The sequence below is a fragment of the Ambystoma mexicanum genome, chromosome 7p (genome assembly GCF_040938575.1).
Source record: "Ambystoma mexicanum isolate Mex_15411 chromosome 7p, UKY_AmexF1_1, whole genome shotgun sequence".
NCBI classification, from domain to species: domain Eukaryota; kingdom Metazoa; phylum Chordata; class Amphibia; order Caudata; family Ambystomatidae; genus Ambystoma; species Ambystoma mexicanum.
Window position 1 is genome coordinate 826,653,124 of NC_090939.1, and position 16,338 is coordinate 826,669,461.

Consider the following 16,338-nt stretch of genomic DNA (forward strand, 5'->3'; position numbering starts at 1 on the left):
GACCGACCACCCATTCACCTTCCGCTGGGGCCAGCACCTCTCCTGTCCCAGCAGAGGGGCAATGTTCTCCACCTGCTCCTCAGAAGCTAGCCCTCGCAGAGTGGTTCCTGAGCAGATCACCCTCAAGTACCTGAATCTATCTCGGGCTAACCAGGAGATCATCCAGGGCGCTAGGAGCAAGGCCACTACGAGCCAATACAGGCGTGAATGGAGCAGGTTCTGTCGCTGGGCAGATTCTATGGAAACCAACCCCCTGACATGCACAATGGACGACGTGCTCTTTCTCGGCACACCTTGCCCACTCAGGCGTACAGGTGGACACGTCACACCTATCGCACAGCCATAGGGGCCTACAGAAATTCGGAGGAGGAGGTCTTCTCCTCTTCAAACCCGATAGGAAACATCTGGCAGGGCTGTCCAGGCTTTACCCGCCCATCAAAAGGCCACACACTCTGTGGGACCGCAATGTGGTGTTTGGCGCCCTGGCGTACAAACCCTTCGAGCCGATGGCGTTCACGGACATCAGGCTGGTCACCATCAAGACAGCTCTGCTAGTTGGTCTCACCTCAGCTCGCAGAGTCAGCGAGGTCCAGGCTCTGGTGTCTTCAGAACCCTACACCACTTTCCACATGACTCACCAGGCATTCCTACCCAAGGTACCCTCAGCGTTCCATCTGAACGAGGAAATAGTCCTACCTACATTCTTCCCTGACCCCAAGGACGAGGCTCAGAGAGTCTTCCACTGTCTGGATGTCAGACACACTCTGAAATTCTATCTGGATGGGAGCAAGGGCTTCCGCAAGTCCGACACACTCTTTGTCACATTTGGGGGCTCCAGACCCGGTTATGAGGCATCAAAGGCCTCCATAGCAAGGTGGATGGTGGCGGCCATCAAAGAGGCCTATGAAGGGCAGCGCAAGCCACTGCCAGCCAACATGTACGCCCATGCCATCAGGGCCAAGACCACGGCCATCGCATTCCAGCGGCAGGTTCCGTGGCAGGTCATAAGCAGAGCAGCTACCTGGGCCACCCCTTCAGCTTTCTATAAGTATTACTGTTTGGATGCTGGCTCTAAGTCAGACGCAGCATTCAGACTTAAGGAGGGTCTCCTCTTCACCCTGGGGCTACATTCAGTTGTAATTGCCCATACAGTATGTAGGAAAGGGGATGGGACATAAGAATAATTACAAGTTACTCACCGTAGTGACCCTTTCCTCCATACGTCCCACCATCCTCCCCCCTAATAATACTTGTGTCATTAGGCAATAATAAATATTGGCGACGCGTCACTGGGGACTGAGTAGTGGGGCTGATGGGCGGAGTCAGGGTAGCGCATTTAAAGGGGAAGAAGGTTTTTCTGGTGAAAAAGGTTCTGTCTCCCGGCCCTAGGAACGGAGGCACATACAGTATGGAGGAAAGGGGACTAAGAGTATGTTATTCACTATGGTGAGTAACTTTCAATTATTTATTTCATTTGATATAGCACACAGACTTGGAGGTATCATGGCGCTTGTACAAAGGTGGTGATTGCAGACAAGAAACAAGGTATTGAGCATAGTGCATTACAGGTTTTGCCTATTTGTTAAATAACCACGTTTTAAGAGGTTGTTTTGAAGATGAGGAAAAGCTGTACATTCTGGATGTGTTCGGGAAGAGTGTTCCACAGGGTGGGAGCAGTGAAACCAAAGCTGGAGTCCCCAGTTCGCTTGAGGTTGAATCTGGGTGTATGCAAAGCACGTCTGGAGAAGGAGCAAAGGGAGCGTGTCACTGCTTTTGCTGAAATGCGTGGGATGAGGTAAGAGGTGGCATTCTTGTGCAGACATTGGTGAGTGATGGCCAGGGTTTTGAAATCAATGTGAGCCTCCCTTGTTGCTGAAATGTGAACTGAATGTTTTAGGCCCAGGGCTGATTTTAGGGCCTGAAGTTGCAGGAGTTTCAGTTTTGCGATGTTTTTGGCAGGGGTACCTGATAATAACACATTACAATAGTTGAGCTTACTAACAATAATGGCTCGAGCGAGAGTCAGTCATTTGTGCGACAAAATTAATTTCTTGCTCAAGGAAATGAATTTGGCAGTGTAGGCCGTAGTATAGGCAAGTGCATTGATATGGCGGGACATGTTGAGCGCGGCATGAAGGTAAATCCCCTATGTCTTCACGCGCTTGTAGACCTGGATGGTGATTCTGTCTATGGGGCAGGAAGACTATGAAGCATCTAGGGCACTTGGGCGATGAGCAGAGCCCACAATGAGAGGCTCGGTTTTCTTGTCATTAAGGCAGCGATTGTGTTCAGCCATCCAGTTCTGAAGCATACTATAAGTCTGGTTGATTGTTGCAACATCATGGGCGTAGTTTCCAGATATTGGCAGTAAGACCTGGGTATTGTTAGCAAAGTTGGTATATGGAATGCCTAGTGCATCAAGGTGATCAAATAGCGGCTTGATGTAGAACCTGTAAAGAGCAGGGGAGAGGCGGGAACCAGAATGGGGTCAGCGGTGAAGTTGCCCTATGAAGACACTGGATGTACGTTCACTCAGGAATGACTTTATCCATTGGGAGGCATGGTGGGGGAAGTGGAAGTTTGTGAGGTGTTGGCACAGAATGTTGTGGTCAATAAGGTTGAACGCTGTTGATAGATCAAGGAGGAGTAGGAGGGCAATTTTCTTTAATTCATTTTTTTCCTGTGTCGCGGACAATGTCGAGTTGGATTTTGAGATCCAAGAGTGCTGTTTCGTTGCTGCGTTTGGGTCTGAACCCCAATTGTCTCCAACCAAGAAGCTGGTGATGTTCTAGGTAGATTTGTATTTTGGAATCAGCAATGTCGTCTAGGATTTTGAGGAGGAAGGTTTCTGTAGTAATGGGCCGGTAGTTGGTGAGGAGCGTGGGGTCAAGTGATGGTTTCTTGATGAGGGGTGAGACCAAGGCCGTTTCAAGGCAGGTTGGGACGTTTTTGGAAGCGAAGGCGACATTAACAAAGGTGCTAGGGTAGCTGCGCAGAGTTTAGCAATGTGGTCAGGACAAACATCACCTCTGCAGTTAGATGGTTTGAGATGAAGGATAGTATTGTTAATAAACTCTGGGGTAACATGGGAGAAATGGTAGGGGGGTGGTGATGGATGGAGAGAAGGCAGGGTGGGGTGCCAATACGAGTGGTTTAGCTTGGAGTTGATTTTTTTTGGCATCGATTTTGAGTTTTAGTGAGTCCATTTTGTTAGGGAGGGCAGCTTGAATGGTAGAGCACCAGGCTTTGTCAATGTGGACTGGAGAGGATGTGGGAGAGGTTTTTTCCAACTTTTTGAGGATAATGAAGAGTCATTTTGCGCTAGAGCTGGCATCAGTGATCCTTGTGTTAAAGGAGTTGGCTTTAGTGATAGTTATGGGGTTTCTGCAGATTTTGGAAGCTGTGAGGTAGGCAGCAAGGTTGGAGGGTGTGGGGGTATACCTCCATGTGTGTTCCAGGGCACGTTTGCGTTGGCACAGAGAGATACGTTTGTCAGAATACCAGTTGTTAGCCCTTCTACTTGGTTTGGGGGTGCTGAGTTTCAGTGGGGCATGTTAGTCAATGGTACACGTAAGGGCAGTGAGATTGAGGAAGGCATGAGCTTAGGAGTTGTCAGGTGATGGAGAATGTTTAGAGTGGTGTTTGAGGGTGGGTGACAGGCTGGCTTCGGTGAGTCTGCGGTTGTTGCGGTTGAGTGTCGGGGGTCGAGTGATAACTGTGTTAGGTGTCTGATGGGAGTTAGACAGCTGGAACTTAAGGAGGGAGTGGTCCGACCGGGGGACAGGCATAATGGTTGTGATAGTGACTGATGTGTTAAGTGTAAGGTTCCAGTCCATGGTGCGTCCTTTGGAGTGGGTAGGGGAGTGGATATGTTGGGAGAACTGCATCTCAGTGAGAGCTGGTGAGGTTTAGTATCTGAGAAATCATTGAAGCCAAGGTTGAAATCCCTAGGACTAGGAATTTAGTGGCTGGTTTGATAAGAGGGGAGAGAAGGAGGAGGATGTCTAGTTTTGGGCTCTTCTAGTGGTTGGGTTGGCGGTATATGATATGAAAATTGATTGTGGGATGGTTTCTTCAAGATTGGGAGAATGAGCTCCTGTTTGAAGAGAGAAGGAAAACTAGAATTATTATGGGAGGAATTGATAAGGTAGGTAAGAGTGGATTCGAAGTAGACAGGCGTGGGGTAGGTTGGGGTGGAGTTAGGGTATGGTTGGGAAGTGTTGGGGTAGACAGCTGACAGGATGGCAGATATGGGGTAGGGTGAGATATAGGTGTAAGCAGACAGGCACACAGGTACTGCTCCACATTAGTGTTTGCCGTGAGGGGGAGCAGCATGCTAATGTGGAAGCATCTTAAAAGAAAATAGTGGAGTGGGCAGAGCGCCTCTACTGGCACCAGCAGCACACCGCATGAAAGCATTAAAAAAATGAGGGGGTTGTGCTTTTTCGTTTGGGGGGGATTTAAAAGAATGGTGCAGCCTGTACATTGGTTAGTGCTGCACTCAGTGCAGGGCAGCACCAGAGGAGGCCTGAAATGGGGGTGCGGTGTTGCCTGTGCTGGGGCTGCTGTGGGTCCAAGAGACATTCATCTTTACAAGGACAGACAAAGAAGAAAGCCAGATCAATACATTTGGTCTGTTACATGAAATCCTAGGCACAAAGCTTAATTAACAGGAGATCCTGATTGTGAGAACTATAATTAAGAGTACCGTTGTTGGTTTATATGGGGGAATGTAACAAGAAATAACAATTGGTGGCTAAGCCAATTTATGACAGTGTTGCTATTTGCCAGGCCAACCAGATAATCTGCTTTCCAACACCACTTTCCTGGCTCTCTATTCAGTACCAATTGTTTGGGTGTTTATAGTGGCATTTTGCGACACCTAAAATCGGGTTGTGCAGTAGAGTAAAACATTGAGTTTAGTTGTTGGGCAACCTTCTGCGAATTTTTCAGCAAAAAGTTAATGTTATGTAATTAACTTGTTGTGAATAGTAGCCAAGCCTAGGCTAAGTGAATGGATACTGGCAGCACTCTTTTGTTGCATAATGTTTTTTTTTTTTAATACTGTTGTATGATTTTTCTCTTTGTGCAGAAATTCCTTAATCAATGGATTGCTTTGTACCACAGATTGCTCATCTTGATAGATATCCAGCGTCAGCTGCTCGGAATACATATCAACAGGGGGTGTAGTGTTGCTTGATAACGTTGACGACTCCCTCGTATACGGCCGCGCCATTCCTCGATCGATGGAACGTGAAGTCAGGCATCATATAAAAATATGCACTACACCCCCATACCTCAATGCCTTTTTCCTGCTCACTCAGCACACTATTCGGAACATGCTCATTTTTGATCTGATCAAATATCTGCATCAGTATGTCGGGGCCTAAACCATCTGGGTTCGAATGTTGCAACAATTGCAACTCCAACCTGCACACTATAAGTGTGTGTTATCTTGGAGTAGGACATGACACAGAGCAATGTGGCTCCTGCCTTTCGATGAACGCGAAAGCAGTGAGGGAACACTCAGTGAACTGGCCCTCGGCAGACCGCTGTACAAATCCCCATCAATATTGCTCCAGCGCTCATGGGAACATGATAGCAAAGATCTGATACGCAGAAAACATTGTGAAGGACGTCTCCATAAATAAAATCAAAGAAGCACTCCCTCTCTGAGCAAAAACACCAATCCTCATCGCACAAGAAAAAGCACAGGCGCGATTCAGACTCCTCGGACGATAAGGGTAAGTCCTACCCTGCGAAGGGTGCATCGTGCGAGGAATTTAAAACCTAAATGCTCAAGGTTTTTGAGAAGGCCTCGGATGGTACAACTTCCGCCTCAATGCCACTGACCAATCCAGCTCCAATTGTGCCTAGTTCGTCCAGCCCAAAGGAAGCCAGGAAGGGTTGAGTGCCCTTGTGCGAGACCCACAGGGAAAACCTCCCCGGCGCCGAAGCAGTCAGCGGGCCAAAAGGCTCCTGGCGCAGCCCTGCAAGATCAGAGTTTCGTAACGGACACTCGTTCAGTGTTCTTCGATTCAATGCGATCAATATTCGACGAGGAGGGCGACCCAATTTCATTCGGGTTAGTGCCGATGGGGCAGTCGGCTTTGGTTCTGATGCCTGATTCTATGGCGGACAAGGGGGGGGGGGGTTCTCCAACTGGTGGAGAGCATCTATGATGCCAGTGGACTAGACACATCCCGGACATGAGTTTCAACAACTCAACCCATACGCACACCCGAATTCACAATACTGCAAGGCGGTCGAGAAAGTAGTTGTGGCCTTGGGGCTCGGTGCACTGTCGAAGCCAGTATCGCAGTACAATTTGATTAACATCTTCTATCGTGGTCCGCAAACTGAACAAGCGTTGGCGTTCAGTGTTGCTTTAGCCAATCCGTTAATCACCTTGTGGCAGCGTCCTTGCTTGGCACTGACACAGAACTCGGGAGGAAATATAAGCGAGCGAGTGCCGGCCTGCTGTTTCTGACGTCCCACCCGATACCCGAGTGTGTTTTTTTTTTTTTTTTTTGCAGGCCGTGACAGTCCATGGCGAACCCTCCAACCGACAGAGTCCAAGAAGGTTGACGCTGTAAAAAAAAAAAGGTCTTGTGGAGTATGGCTCTTAAGGCAGCAAATGCCTCGTGTACCTTTTCCATGTTCTCCCACATTCTCTGGAGTATAATTTCTGAGGCAGCTGACCATCACCCTGTAGGGGAAGTCAAAGCTGGTTTCCTGGACATAGTGGTCGGTGTAAAGGAAATGGTCTGCCAGGCGCTCCAATCAGGTTTGGACACAGCATACTGCGATGGGCACCTCCATGGTCTTGCGCAGGTCGGTGTATCGGAGGGAGTCTCGGTTTTCCTTGAATGCCCAAGCAAAATTGCTGAAGAGTTCCTAAAGACATTTAAGCACTCTAAACTCACAGCCAAGTCATTGGGAGTGGCGGTGAAGCAGCAGCCCCCACGCCAATACTTTTCTTTTGGATCCAGAGGAAGCTGGTACAGGAGATACTCTGCCTTTCCCAGGAGAGCGCAAGCACTCCAGGCCAAATGAGGGCAATGCAGATTTCCACAACCATGTAGAGGCTGGGGAGGTGCGAAGCAGTCTACAGCGATGACTTCCAAAGCGCCCCAGAAGCCTCTTTGAGGTGTCTCTACGTATTTCACCAGTTGGAGCGAGAATCTCTATTCTTGGACAAATGGCAGTAAATCGCCTCCGATGCCTGGGACCTCCAACTGACAAGTTGGGCTACTGCCTTCCATTTGTGAGAAGACCCCCGGAGAGACCACCACCCCCTACAAGTCAGCTAAAACGGGAGCTACTGGAAGAGCTGTAGAGAGCAGTGTAGGCAGTTCCAGCCAAGGACATAGGCTCAGGCTGATACTCCAGATACTTCCTGGTTCACAAGAAAGGGGATGATCTCCGTCCCATCCTGGACCTCAGAATTGAAGTGCAGGAGAGGGGGACCAGTGGGCTGGGCAAGTGCTGAACGGGGCCAAAAGGGCAAGTGCAGGGGAAGTGGGAGAGGGAAAAGTGTGATGGATGGGGTGGACAGAATCAGACTAGTCCAGGAAGGGTGCCCGAGTCAAGTGCTGGTAGGGATGCTGAGGGGGACTGGTCAAGGAAGGCCTGGCCCCTGTGAGTCTAATAAGGAACCAGGCACCAGTCGTAGCTGCAAAGGGACATTAGCATTGGAGATGGTGGGGGGGGATGGAGGAGGAGAAAAGGAAAGTCTTGAGAAGTTTCCAGAGCTAATAAGATCCGGCGCAAGTCTCAGGGGGCCAGGGAGGACATTCCAGAGGGAGGCTCCTGCCGAGGAAAGGGATGTACCTCCCACGCTCTGCTTAGGGAAGCGTTTGACCTGCAGAGAGTTGGAGCTAGAGGACCGAAGAACTCTAGCATGGTAGTACTTAGGGGGACAAAGCTGGATGTAGTGAGGTCCCAGGCCCCAGACAGCCCTGTTGATGATGGAAAGGGTCTTGAATTTGATCCTTGTGGTCACCGGGAGCCAGTGGCGGGAATTTAAGGCTGGTGAGATGCGTTCTTTGGGCTTGAGGCCAAGGATAAGTCTTGCAGCCCTATTCTGGATTAGCCAATCCGAGGAAGAGGCTGTTGCAGTAGTCCAGCCTAGAGAGAAGAGGAGCTCTGGAAACATTGAGCTTCTGGGGGAAGGTGAGGAAGGGGAGAATGCCTCTGATGAGGTGAAGCTGAAAGTTGGCCTTCTTGGCAGGTCCATGATGTGCAGAGAGAAGGAGACAGAGGCGTAAAAGATTACCCCAAGATTTTTTGCCTCACAAGAGTGTGAGGGGGGGGCCCAAGTAGCGGGGCCAGAGAGTGGGGGTAGGGGGAACAGGGAGCAGGTGTCCCAATGAGAAGGATCTCTATCTTACTGGCATTAAGGAAGAGATCATTAGCGGAGCACCACGCCTGTATAGCAGTCAGGTATGAGAGAGGAAGTGTCGGAGGTAGAGGATGGAAGCGTATAGGAAAGCAGAGTGTCATCAGCATAACATTGGAAGTAAGGAGAGAAGGTGGCGATCAAGTGGGCCTGAGGGGCAAGGTAGATGTTGAAGAGCCATGGCAATAGCATAGTCCTGAGAGAAGCCACAGCAAGAGAGTGAGGTGGAGAAAAGGAAAGGGCCCATTTTCACTTGGAAGGGTCGGTTTGAAAGGAAGTCGGTCGCCCACGCCAGTGCCTGGTCTGTGATGCCAAAGTTATCAAGGAGACGATTTACGAGGATGGCGTGATTGACCGTGTCAGTGCCAGATGAAAGATTGAGAAGGATCAGAACAGAGGGATGGTTAGAATCCAGGTTTAAGAGCAGGTCTTCGCAGGGGTTCAGGACCGCAGATTCTGTGCCTCTGGATGCTCTAAGGCCAGACTGGTGGTCATGGAGTCAGCCAGTCGATTTTGGTGTGGTGGGTCAGTTGGGGGATGACTAACTTCGCCATGCATTTGCCCAAGAAAGGGGTGATAAAGATAGGGTGATAGTTAGGCGGGCATGAAGGGTATGCAGATGGGTTTTTTAGGAGAGGGTGCACAAGAGTGCTTGAGGGGTTGTGGGAAGAGCAAGTGGCAAAGGAGTGGTTACAGAGGTCAGCCAAGGATGGGGCGAGAGAGCAGATGTTGTCCTTGATAGTTCTGGAAGAGCAGGGGAGCACCTGATTGGAGGAGACTTTCATAGAGCGGACTACTCTAGAGACCTCATCTGGTGCAATGGCAGAGAAGGAGGCGAGAGTAGAGTGTCTGGGGGGTGGGGGGGGCAAAGGAGGCCAGAGTCGAGGGGGTTGGGGAAGTAGATGACAGTGAGGACAGGATGTCCTGAGTTTTGGTGGAGAAGTGGGAGACCAGTGCATTAAAGAGGGCCTGGGAGGGAAGAGGAGAGGAGGAGACCGCAGTAGGATTGGCAAGTTCCTTGCAGATTTTCAAAGTTTCACCTGTGTGATTAGTTGCCCCAGTTCCTGAGGAAGGACAAATTCAGGATGGTGACATTGAAGGAAATGCCCCAGGCTCTGCAACTCCAAGACTGGCTGGTGTTGATGGACCTTCAGGATGCCTATTTTCACATGGCAATCCACAGGAAGCACAGGCGGTTCCTGAGGATTGTCATTGGGGACGCATATTACCAATTCAAAGTGCTCCCTTTTGGCTTGACCTCATCGCCCACTGTCTTCACCAAGCTAATGCCAGTAGTAGCGGCCCACCACGGGAGAGTCAGCATCTTAGTGTTTCCATACTTAAACAATTGGCTGATCTGAGCACGGTCACCGTAGAAGGTCTTGAGGCACCTTGAGGACACCTGTTCACTGCTGTATAACTTGGGTTTCTCCCTGAACTTACAGAAATCCCACACATCGCCAGCACTGAAGCTCTAGTTCATAAGAGCAGTTTAGGACACCCAGGAAGGGAAGGCATTGCCTCCGGGAGACAGTCACCAACGTGGCACAGATGGTCATTCTTTTCCAGGCTTCCAGCCATCTACCAGCATGGCCGTTGGTGCGTCTATTCGGCCACATGGAATCCTGTGTCGTCCTGGGGCCGCAGGCAGGATTTTGCATGAGATCCCTTCCGTTTAAAAAATAATAATAATAATAATGTTTTCTTTTTTATTGTGTAATTTTGGTTTCTTACAAACCTTTCACACATAAATAACCAACATCCTACATACATTTTACAAGATCCCTTCAGTGGCTTCTCCGGAGCCAGTGATCGCACTACTACAGCCAGATGTCGGTTTTGATCCAGGTGTCCAGATCAGTGGTGAACAACCAGAGTTAGTGGAGCGACAGGCCAAACAAGTTGGCAAGAGAACCCTTCTAGGCGTCCTAGCCGGAAGTGCAGGTGGTCACAGGCGCCTCGCTGAAGGGCTGGGGAGCCCATTGTTGCTCATTCCAGATCAACTGCAGTTGGTCTCACAAGGAGAAAAGTTGCCACACAGGGTTCGAAAATTGCCAGGGGCTGGGTGCGATTTAGCTCCTGGTTATAGCCAAGGAGAGCCTATTTAGCTTGAAACCAAGAGCTATCAGGAGCTACCTGTGACTCCCCAGGCAAGTGGTGCCATAGAAACAGATAAGTAATATGAACTATGCAGGTTTGGAAATGTGTATAAAAGAGAATAAAGGACAAACCCAAGAGACATTTAAAGCATATTGGATAATGTATGATGCACAAAATGTTAGAATATGCATCTTACGCCCAAGTTAGATTTGCTGTGCACTATGTACTAGCTCCTGGGTCCCCAGGTGTATCTCCTGCCTAATGGATAATGCCTGATATCCAGGAGCTGCTTTTTGCTCCTGGTCATACAATTATGATTTCAATCCATGCCACATCAATCTGCTTGCTGGAGCTGCAAGCAGCCAGACTGTCGCTGACAGCTTTTGCACCTGCTCTGCAGGGGAAACATGTCCTAGCGTTAACGGACAACAGTTATCATGTACGACCCCCAACAAGCAGGGAGGTCATATTGCTATGGTTCTGGATGCTAGAGAACAACATCTCAGTCTATGCAACTCATCTGGCAGGGGTGGAGAATGGATTTGCAGATGGTCTGAGCAGGCAGAGCTTGGGCTCCCACGAGTGGGAGCTATGCCGGAGGTAATGACAGAGATCTTCGCCCAGAAGTGCACTCTGACAGTTGATCTGTTTGTGACGGTGGACAACACGAAGTGCAAGCAGTTCTGTTCAAGGGAATTTCCCACTAGGGGGGTATTTGGGGTCGCTTTGCAAGTGGAGTGGGTCTTCGACCTCAATTATGCGTTCTTGACGATACCAGTCATCCCTTGGGATCTCAGGAGGTTGTAGAAATTCAGGGTTCATCTGATCCTGACGGCCCCGGACTGGGCGAGGACGACACGTGGTATCTAGATCTCACGTAACTGGCCTTATGCCAACCTCTCTGGCTTCCTCAGAGGCCAGACCTCTTGTCTCAGTCGGAAGGCGATGGGCTTCACCCGAACCCATGCGCACTCATCCTGCCTGCGTGGCTGTTAAGAAGCTTAAGTACAATGCCTGGGACCTCGATATGGTACTAGAGGTGTTGGCTACATGCAGACTTTCCACTAGGTCCCTCTATGCGTGCAGATGGAGGTTTGTGACCTGGTGCAAGGCTAAAGGAGTGGACCCCGTGTCACCCAATTCATATGTGATGGAGTTTTCGTTGGCCCTAGCCAAAGTGGTTCTGCAATTTGGCACAGTGAAGGGGTATCTGGTGGCTCTTTCCATTTCTAAGAGTTTAGGAGGCCACCGGAACAAGGCTCTTTCTTTACCATTCCTGTGATGGCACCGTTTTTGAAGGGTCTTGTTAATTGCTTCGCTCATTCGCCTTTTGTGGTACCAGACAAGGATCTGAATCTAGTCCTAAAGTGTTGCATTGAAAACAGCATTCTTGGTGGCTATCACATCCGTTAGAAGGGACAGCGATATGGGCACTTTCTAGAAAAGCCCCTTCCTAAAGTAATTTAAGGGGAGGAAAAGGTCCCACTGAAGGGGTGCGCCCTATGTTTTTGCTCAAATTAAGAAACTAAGTGTCTTAATTTCATCTGGGCCAGAGCATAGACCTTCCCGCATTGTACCATCCTTCTAAGGACATGGAGAGGCTCCACAGGTTGGATCCCTAGAGGGCGCAGAGTTTTTACCTGGCCAGGATGCGCTCCTTCAGGAAGGGAAGATCAGTTGTTTGTCACCTTCTCACAATCGAGGTTGGGGCAAACAGTCACAGCACACTATATCACAGGGGATAGTGCTGTACATTTTGGAATGTTATCAATCCACATGTAAGGAGGTTCCAGCTGGGCTTAGGGTTGACTCTACCAGAGGTGTTGCGGCTTCCTCCCCTCTTCAGAGGGGAGTGCCGGTCAGACATTTGTCGCACAGCAACTTGGTCGTTTCTATACAGGTTTGCCAAGAATTACAGCCTGGACTTGGCACGTGGGGTGGATGCGCTCTTTGGTTTGGCAGTCCTCTAGAGCTTCTTGGTTTAGCTTCCATCCCCCATCCAGCATGGCTACTGTTTTGAGAGTGTATCAAGATGAGGTATCTGTTGGAGAATGGAATCCATTGAAGGAGAAATTACTTAGCAGTAATGTTCTTTCTAAGGATTCTTCTGCCTCAGATTCCTCATCACCCTCTCAGCCTACCTTGCTTGGAAGCCCATAGACCATGGTCGTAATCACATTCTGTCGCGTTCTGTGTGCTACGACATGAGGAGCAGAGTGCTGCATTTTTGTGGTAACAGCAGTTTTCAGGCTCTACCACCGTAGTTCTTCTGGCTTTGTCTCCAAGGTTGAGATATGGAAGAATAAGGTAAGCAAACTGTTGTGGTTTGCTGTTCTTGTTTTAATGCCTTTTCCCTTTACTGTAAGTTTCTTCTGGTGGGCTGGGCCCGGGGGAGTGGGGAACTGAGGTAATGGGGCATAGTTCATTTTATATGATGCCCGACATCACGTCTTATCGAGAAATGGCACTTCATATATAAGAGAGTCGTTGCCGACAGTATCGAGTGGCATTGTGCACCCTGTCAATGTTTTTTGAACAGCTGACGCTGGATATATGATATGATATGGCATTTGTAACGCGCCTATACACAAGTGTTTCAATAGCTATCAAGATGAATCTGTGTGAGAAGAATCCATAGAAAGAATATTACTGGTAAGTAATTCCTCCTTCAGCATTATCTACTAATAGACCCTTCCGTAGCTTTTTGATTCTATGGATATGTTAATTAGCAGTAGGGAAGTTTTTGTGATTGGAAAGGAAGTGTTTATTTCACTGCTGTAAAACAATAGGGTAGCAGGAGTAGTAGAGCACTGGTCTCCCAAATTATTTTATGCATTGAGATACTGTGCAAGGGTTACCATATGCTTGATTCTGTAGTTAAGTGAATATGTGGCCTGGTGTGAAGGCATTTGAGGCATGGATGATCATAAACAAAAAAGAAAACTGAATGAATGAATGCCTTGCGTCATGCCATCTGCATACTCTTGGTACACAGTAAATGATTTCGCTTGTTGCTGGACCATTGACCATGGCTACACCATGCCCTCACATGTAATCTAGATATCCTAGTTGGAATACATTTTGCAAATGTTTCCCCGATTGTCCACTCTGTAGCACTGCAATCATTTAGAGTGACTAAGCCACTGCCCTTGTAAGTAATATGTTGGTGTATCCTTTCAGCTTGCACTCGACACACACTATTGGACTTGGATCAACCACTTCATGATTTGGGGATCGCTACTGTTCTACATAGTCTTTTCTCTACTGTGGGGCGGAATCATCTGGTAAGAGCCTTTGTTTGTTTCTTCACTGGATTCAATAGAAATATATGATGCACATTCTTGATTTACTGTGTAGTTTTCTTTAGAATATCATCCCCCAATAACAGTAGCACATTGTATTTTTTAAATGATAGCTACTAGCGAAGTCAACGAAAGGACAGAACCACCTATTATGAATCCTGTGGAGCCATCAAAGAATCCGAGCCTGAACTCTCCTCCCATGTAGCCAAGGGAAGGCAGCCACTACCTGATCCTAACCCTGGGGGTGGTAATAAATGGGTGGATCACATGGGAGCAGAAGGCCATTAAGGGAATGTGGTGACTCCGTCAGGAGAGATACTGCATTTGTCCTCCTCTGAGGATCTCCTAATTCCTGAGTATTTGATGGCATGTTTACACAGTTGGGCCTCCTCTCCCGGTCCTACTCAAGGTGGCAAGTATGAGATCCCGTTTTGTAAATATGAACATGATGTATACAGGGATCAAGGAGATAATGCAACAACTTTTAGTAGTTATGATACTATTTTGGGTTCTGATACACCTAAGGGAAAACTATTGCCCCCTTTTAAAATCTTCCCTTAAAAATATATCTGGTAAATCATTTAAACAGAGTGGACTAAAGGATTCTTAACTAAGAACATTATGGACTTCAAATACCATAATGCTCTTAGTACTAATAAAGGCAACAAACAGTGGTAGTACAGCCAGCAAGTGGCAACAAGTGGTGGGTTTAAGGCAGCAGACAGGTTAGGTCTTGATAAGTGCAGGAAGAAAAAGGGGGGGGGCTGTATGGGTACACATACAGACCCCAGTGCAAGGGGTGGCCCGGAGGCAGTGAGGGAGGGTGGCAGGGTGAGCAGGTACCTGGGCCCGGAGGACAGAGGGTGGCCAGGTGCACGGTGCCAAGAGAACAGATCAGGAGGCGATAGGGGGAGCGAAGGCACAAGCAAAGAGGAAGGTCTTGAGGTGTTTTCGGAACCAGAGATGGTTCTCCTTAAGTTTTAGAGTGGCAACAAGGCTGTTCCAGAGGGAGGCCCCAGTCGAAAACAGAGATCTACCCCAGCTCCTTTCTTTGAAAAACTACTGACCATGAGGGAGTTAGAGGAGCGAAGAGCTTGAGAGGGGAGGTATTTGCGGAGGGATAGCTGAAGGTATTTTGGATCCAGGCCCCAGAAAGCCTTGTGGACAATGCAGAGGGTTTTGAATTTAATCCTTGCATCCACTGGGAGCCAATGGAGAGATTTCAGAGCTGGAGAGATACGATCCCAGGGCTTGAGGCCAAGGACAAGTCTTGCAATTCTGTTCTGGATTAGTTGCAGAGGGCGGAGAGTAGCGGCAGGTAGATTTAGAAAGAGGCTGTTACAATAGACCAACCTAGAGAGAACTAGAGCTTGGGAGACAGTGAGCTTCTGGGGGAAAGAGAAGAAAGGCGTACATCTGAGGAATTGCACTAGGGAGTTTGACTTTTTAGAGACCTCAGAGATGTGGGCGGATAAGGAAAGTGTCGAGTCAAAGATGACAAGGAGGTTCTTAGCCTTGCAGGTAGGGGTAGGAGGAGGGCCAAGGGAGGCCCGAAAATGAGTAGAGTGTCGTCAGCGTAGCACTGGAAATTTGAGCAGAAAATGGCAATGCGGTGGGCGAGAGTTACGAGGTATTGGTTGAAAATCCAGGGGGAGAGGTTAGACCCCTGGAGAACACCACAGGTAGAGAGGGAGATAGATAATAGGAAGGACCCAAGTTGGACCTGGGAGGGTCGATCAGAGAGGAAAGAGGTCAGCCAGGCCAGAGCCTGATCCGTGATACCCAGGTTATCATGGAGACTGTTGAGCAGGATGGTATGGTTGGCCGTGTCGAAGGCAAAAGAGAGATCGAGTAGAATGAGGACAGAAGGAATGTTAGAGTCCAGGTTGGAGAGCAGATCTTCATGGATGTTCCGGAGAACAGTTTCCGTGCTTCTGGCAGCTCTGAAAACCTGGCTGGTGGTCATGGAGACAGCCAACAGAATCGGAATGAAGGTTAAGCTGAGAGATGGCCAGCTTTTCCAGGAGTTTGCCCAGAAAGGGAATAATGGAAATTGGGCGATAGTAAGCCGGACAAGAAGGATCAGCTGTGGGTTTCTTGAGAAGAGTATGCGCAACGGAGTGCTTCAGAGGGGAGGGGGAAGGATCCTGAGGCAAAGGAGTGGCTGCAAAAATCGGCAAGGGCCGGAACAAGGTGTCAATGTGGTCCTTGATGGTTTTAGAGGAACAGGGATGAACCTGTTTTGTCGAGGCTTTCATAGATCAGACTTGTCTAGGGACCTCATAAGGGGAGAAAAGAGGAAAGGAGGAGATTGGCTGAAGGAGGGTCAGCAAGCACAGACGGAGAGGGGAGAGGAGGTGGTGCAGAAGTTCTCCAGTGGACATTTTGAGAGAGCTGAATTTTTTAATTACACTCCGAGGCCTGCAGTGCAATGAAGGCCTACAATGCTGTATGGACCGCATGCATATGCTGGTGTGTTCCGAGGCGTCTGGATCCCTTTTGGGCAAATATAACTCGTATGGTAAATTTTCCTGC

General features: G+C 48.9%; 1 protein-coding gene across 7 annotated transcripts in view; it reads left to right on the forward strand.

The window, feature by feature from the left end:
* Positions 1 to 16,338, forward strand: part of ATP11A (ATPase phospholipid transporting 11A) — a 2,308,865-nt gene that overhangs the window by 2,163,694 nt on the left and 128,833 nt on the right. For all 7 annotated transcript variants that reach the window (XM_069636989.1, XM_069636990.1, XM_069636983.1 and 4 more), the window contains one exon: positions 13,682 to 13,785. In XM_069636989.1, coding sequence (XP_069493090.1) covers positions 13,682 to 13,785 — 104 coding nt within the window. The remainder of the gene's footprint in view (positions 1 to 13,681; positions 13,786 to 16,338) is intronic.